The sequence below is a fragment of the Cibotium barometz genome, chromosome 26 (genome assembly GCF_041138505.1).
Source record: "Cibotium barometz isolate CiBa-2024 chromosome 26, ASM4113850v1, whole genome shotgun sequence".
NCBI classification, from domain to species: Eukaryota; Viridiplantae; Streptophyta; class Polypodiopsida; order Cyatheales; family Cibotiaceae; genus Cibotium; species Cibotium barometz.
Window position 1 is genome coordinate 46,609,335 of NC_141071.1, and position 5,632 is coordinate 46,614,966.

At 39.8% G+C, this 5,632-nt stretch overlaps 1 protein-coding gene across 1 annotated transcript; it reads right to left on the bottom strand.

Moving 5' to 3' along the window:
• Window positions 1-4,585: 4,585 nt before the first annotated feature.
• On the bottom strand, window positions 4,586-5,416 carry LOC147624027 (uncharacterized). The gene has a single exon (XM_086820924.1). The coding sequence runs from the start codon at window positions 5,333-5,335 to the stop codon at window positions 4,817-4,819; it is 519 nt and encodes a 172-aa protein (XP_086677050.1). The 5' UTR covers window positions 5,336-5,416; the 3' UTR covers window positions 4,586-4,816.
• Window positions 5,417-5,632: the final 216 nt, after the last annotated feature.

A 5,632-nucleotide genomic window follows, 5' to 3' on the forward strand; every position in this document is an offset into this window, starting at 1 on the left:
TTCAAGATGTACTGGAAGAATGGCTCGAATTCACCTCCCTATTTTTGCGAGAAGAAGTGGAAAACTCATCTTCTGCATCTTCACACTTACCATTATATGGTGATAAGCTAAAGTATGTCCAATCAAGAGGGGAAAAAAGAGAAGTAGAATCTATAAGCAAGGATCTAGCAATGTTGGCATCCAAAGCTGGAGTACCATTACTGTCCAAAGACCAGCTAAGCTTGTTAAAAGTGTGTTACAAAAGAAGGATTTTGAGTGATCAACACGCTATTGCTTATGCTACTCGCTTGGGATATGATCGTGGTCATCTCATAAGTGGAGTTGCAGCAAAAGCATACATATCAAGGCTACAAAAGGCTTACTTGAGCTTATGGGTAGGATAATGTCTGGTTTCATTAAACATTGAGTGACAGTATAATCAGATTCTAACCTAACCCAAACTAGTTGTTGCTGCAGGTCAAAGGAAACCATTTCTGAGGTCTAAACGTGCAGTTTGAAGTATGGGATCTGCACAAATATCAAGACTTGTTGGGTGCAGAATGTTTGGAGCCATTTTGTACCTAAAAGCCCATAAGATAGACTTAGGCTTTGGCCAAAACAATGTGCTTAGATGGGTTTAATTTTTGGATTGTACGAGCCAAATCTTTACACTATTGTATCAAGAAATCAAATGCCTTCAAACTGACTGTCATTTGATTATCTCTTTTGTCAATATTTGCAATTCGATTGCAATAAAGATGTCTTTGTTTTTTATTGAATATATTGCCTTGTCAAGGTGTAAGGCTATGAATATCATAATAATTTAATTTGGATAGACTCAATTATCTCAATAGTGAAAATCTTTTATACATCATATTCAATAAATTTGATGAAATTTAGCATTGACAATATACTCACTCTTTTATTTTTTTGGTTGAACTAATGAGGTATTGGAGCATTTGTCTATGAAGGTTTAAGACCATCCATATCATGGATGAATTTATGTTGTTGGCACATAATATATTTATTCAAAATTTTGAATGTACATTAACTAAACATTTTGTTTTCAACAGGATATGTTGAAGCATATAGCTTTGATTTCAAGTGTACAGAAAACTTACTATTGAGGTGGCACCAATCATTGGTGACTTATGTACCTAGAGGCAAAAGAGTTCCACCACCCCCAGATACAATAAGGAAACAAAGAAGAGTATTGATACTTGAACTTACTTAAGACCATTGAGATGCAACATGGTGATGTATGTCCAGACTGGGCCAAACATATGCATCTTGTGGAAGAGAATACAAGTGTTTGGCATTTGATTCGCAAAGATGTATTCACTTTCCTTGATTTTTGTATGCAATGGTTTGAGGTATGGATCTGGAGTACTAATAGACTACAAAGGACTCGATGCATTCTTGAGTTGTGCTTTCCTCGGCACCATCAAAAGTTTAAGGTCGTAGCAAGGCATGCAGCATGTCAAAAGACGGATCTTCTTATTGGATATCGATTTGTATACCACAAAAACTTAGATGTAGCATGGAGAATTTTTCATGACCTGGATGGAAATAACACACTAATTTTTGATGATACCCTCTACAATGTAATGTGGAATATGCCCGGAACCTACTTGATTTTTCCAAAGATGTGGAATCAAAATATAGAGGAGCTTCAAAGTTTTTTGGAGACAACAATCAGCGCATGGTTACTTGGTTGGATTTATGCAAAGAACAAACGGGAGTATACTTGCAACACTTTAGTAAATGAAGCAGCTTATGATAGAGAAACTTTGTATGTATTGGAGCAATACATGACAAAACGCTATGTTTGAGATACAATTTGTACTCAATTATTATCTTGACGAAGGGTTTTTGTCTTCGGATAAATTATAAACTTGAATGTAATAATCTCATTGAATGTAACAAGTGTTCTTTGGCATTATCATCCCATGTTTTTACTTCAATGTCCCTCAAATTTGAGCATATATATCATGATTTATAATCTTGATATAGTGTCTAAGATGGGTTTTTATCTGTGGATCAATCGTAAACTTAGCATATTGTTACTGTCATTGAGATTTACTTTTTGTTTTGTTGTTTCTAACACCACACCCTTTAGAGATCTCTCCTTTCTAAGGTTCCTTTTTATAATGATATTTAGAATTCTTTTAGCAAATTAAATAAACCCCATGTTTTTACTTCAATGTCTCAAAGTGGAGATAGTATTTAACATTATCTTCTTCATATGAAAGGTGTTGTATAATCTCAATTAAGTTTAGTGTCACGTATGTATCTATACAACTACAAACAAATATGCCAAATAGTTGTGTCAAGATATAATCTATTGGCACAAAGAGTGCACCAACAAATAGATGTTAGCTCAAACTACACAAAAATACCGAGTTTCCAACCAATCCTATAAGAAATGGGACTCGAATAATTCCCAAAATTCCTAAATTTGTCTTAAGATGAGGATACCCATGGATTCCCCCTCATGGCATCACATAGAGGAGACATGGCCCGAGTTCTCTTTAGAGCCATGACATTTACGACTTGGGATTGGCACAGATGGGGTGAATCATTTTAGTGTCAAGTCAACTGCATGGAGAAATCGGCCAGTGGTGGGGGTAGTAAACTACGATTTGTTCTCATGGAAGGCCATTAATAAAGGCCATGTTTTTCTTGCTCTTTTCGTCCCTGAAACGCACAAGGTGAAGAACATGGACATCTACCTTGAGCCCTTGATTGAGGAGCTCTCAAGGCTCTATGGTAGGGGATCCATGTTCATGATGTCTCTCATTGAATCAATCATCATGATGTTGAGGTGCAGGGCATATTATTGTGGACCATACATGACTTCTTGGTATAAGGCAAGGTTTTTGGTAAGCTCATTGGCATCCGTATTGTATCTCTTATTGGCTTTCACTCTACCATAAATTGACTCTCAATGGTCTATGTGATGTATCGCTTAGGTTTGAGAACTTCGGGATATCATGCTTGCCGAATATGTGGGCCATCATTCGTGGCAAGAACACCGGATCATCTCAAGCAGGTGGTTAATGAAAACCATCATCGCTCTCTCTCTTGTTACCATGCGAGTTTTGTTCCTTCTTGGAAAAGTGTTCCATCGTACCCCATGACCATGGCTCATTGGTAAACATATTGGAATGGAGAGGATAACAAGCCACCAATAGGGATGAGTAGGTGCTCCATCTTCTTTCGCTTCCCCTATTGGCTACAACTAAGGATCCATCACTTCTTGGATCCAACTCACATCTTTAAGAATGTTGCATCCCACATTTGGGATCACTTGATTGGTGCATGAGATACACTTGGGGTGTAAGAAGACATGAGATCTCTTGATTGAATCCCTCACACATGGTCGGTGGTGGTGAGGGCAAAAAATGGGAAGGTGGTCTTACCAAAGTCATCTTGGATCCTTACCAAGTGATAGGAGAAGAAGGTGGAAGATCAAATTGTAACTTTCCACACACACCCATGGGCTTCATGCATTCGTTGAAGGGTGCCTTCTCAAAGATAAAGAAGATGGGATCTCCCTAATTATAGGGGCTAAACACCAACGATTAGCAAAAATTCTTATAGATGTGTTGGAGCCTTTTACTCATGACATCTATGGTTGCATTCATTTTGTTATGGTTTCCTTTTTCGATGTCATTTATCCTTCCCATATGCATTAGTGGATGTGGAAATAGCAAAGTGTGTGAGGCCACTTTATCCATGCAAGATAAAATAATCAAGGGATCTTTTGTGCAAACTTTAGGTATGTGCACTAAAACAATCAACTTCTTCTTTCATAAATTATTAAGCTGCTAAGCTAGCTGAGTGTGTTATTGGACGTAGGCACAACCTTTTTGGACTTTTTATATTTGCAAATTGTAGGTATGTTATATCAAGTTCTAAATAGTCAAAGTATGGGACATCAAAGGTATGCAACTTCTCCTTTCATCATGGAGCTTCATCATTTTTTCTTTCTAGTCTTATTTTGTGGATGGTGCAAGGATATTTGTTGGAATGCCAAGAAAAAGGTGTTTCTGATAATCTAGAAGCAATTGTGCAATGGTGGATAGACGTTTGATTCAAGGGGAGCATTGTGCTAGCTATAGTAAGACCAAATATTTTGTTTGATGAACAAGAAGCATTGTACATGGAGATCATAAGAACTTGTGGAGGATAGCTTGTACCTAAATGTTGTAAAGCAACTATCCAAGATTTAACACTAATTATGATGGAGTCAAGGTCAAAATCTAATGAAACACCAATTATGATGGAGTCAAGCAACACCAATTATGATGGAGTCAAGGTAAAAATCTAATGAAAGTCACATCAATCAACACATGAGGGTCATGGTGGGCAATAGGCTTTCCTAAGACGATGATTGCAAATGATACTTGCATATCCAACTTCTTGAACACCAGTCCAAGAACACAAACACTCGTAATGAGACGAGTGATGGTAAGGAGTTTCCTTAGCATGGCCACATGATGTAGTGCACAAACGAGTAGAAGCCCAGGCTCAATGTTCTAAGGCGACAGAACATTAGAAGTGAAAGGCAAAGCTTGAGGTAAGTTTGTCCAAAGTGAGATTGTGTAGAGAAGGCAGCCACTTCTTTTCAAAAATGTTGAAAGTATGATATCCACCACAAGAAATCTCTCTAACAGTGGGAGGTGAAAGAAAAACAAAGAAAGTGTACATGTGTAATGACTGTAGCTCTTTACATTTTTGTTTGTTTTGTTTGAGGGCCTTGGACTGTAGCTCTTTACATTTTTGTTTCTTTTGTTTGAGGGCCTTGTGTGTTGAGCTCGGTGTTAGCTACCTCCTAGAGGAAGCGGAGCTCGTGATGGAAGAGGGCAAGGGTAGCCGAGGAATTGAGCTGGGTGACGATGCCGTAGCCTCGCACGCCGCGAAAGTCGCCGGTGCCACCCACCACGGCGATCTCGTTGGTGCCGGAGTTGATGAGGCCCTGCAGGCTGATGGTGCCGTTGAGGGAGCCATCGTCGTAAGAGAGAACCTCCACCTCCACGCCATGGGCAGCGGAGGTGTAGCTGGCCTGGACGGTGTAGCCCCGGATGAAGCCCAGCTGCTTGGAGGATGCCTCAGCGCCCTCTGTCACGTTGAAGGCAAAAAGCTCCGTGCGGCCAAAGCTATTGGTGGTGGTGCTGTCGATGGCCGGGATGAGAACGCCCAGATCCTGGCCGTCCAGCTCTACCTGCACGTAGTACTCCAGAGACGGCAGGATGCTCCAAGGGCGCGCGGTGGCTACGGAGCTGAATATCAGCGCTACTACTAGAAGCACGATGCTCTTGATCATGCACTTGTCTTGTGACCTTGATGCCATCGGCAAGCTGCCTGCTAGCGTGTGCGCAATAAGCAGCCTAACAGCACAACTGAACAGACGCGCGTGGGTATGCGGCCTCGGGGTACTACTAGCGTATATGTAATCGCGATTTTTGTAATCTCCTAGAGATCTTGAAAAAAATCTTTAACCTTTTGTATCTTTTCTTTCTCCAGTCCAACGGCCATTGGAGCTCGTAGTTAAAAACAATATATCAACATAAATGGACTAAATCCCGTTGATGAATCCTTGGCACTATTATAAGCAAATTCTAATATGGGTAAATATTCTTCCCAATTG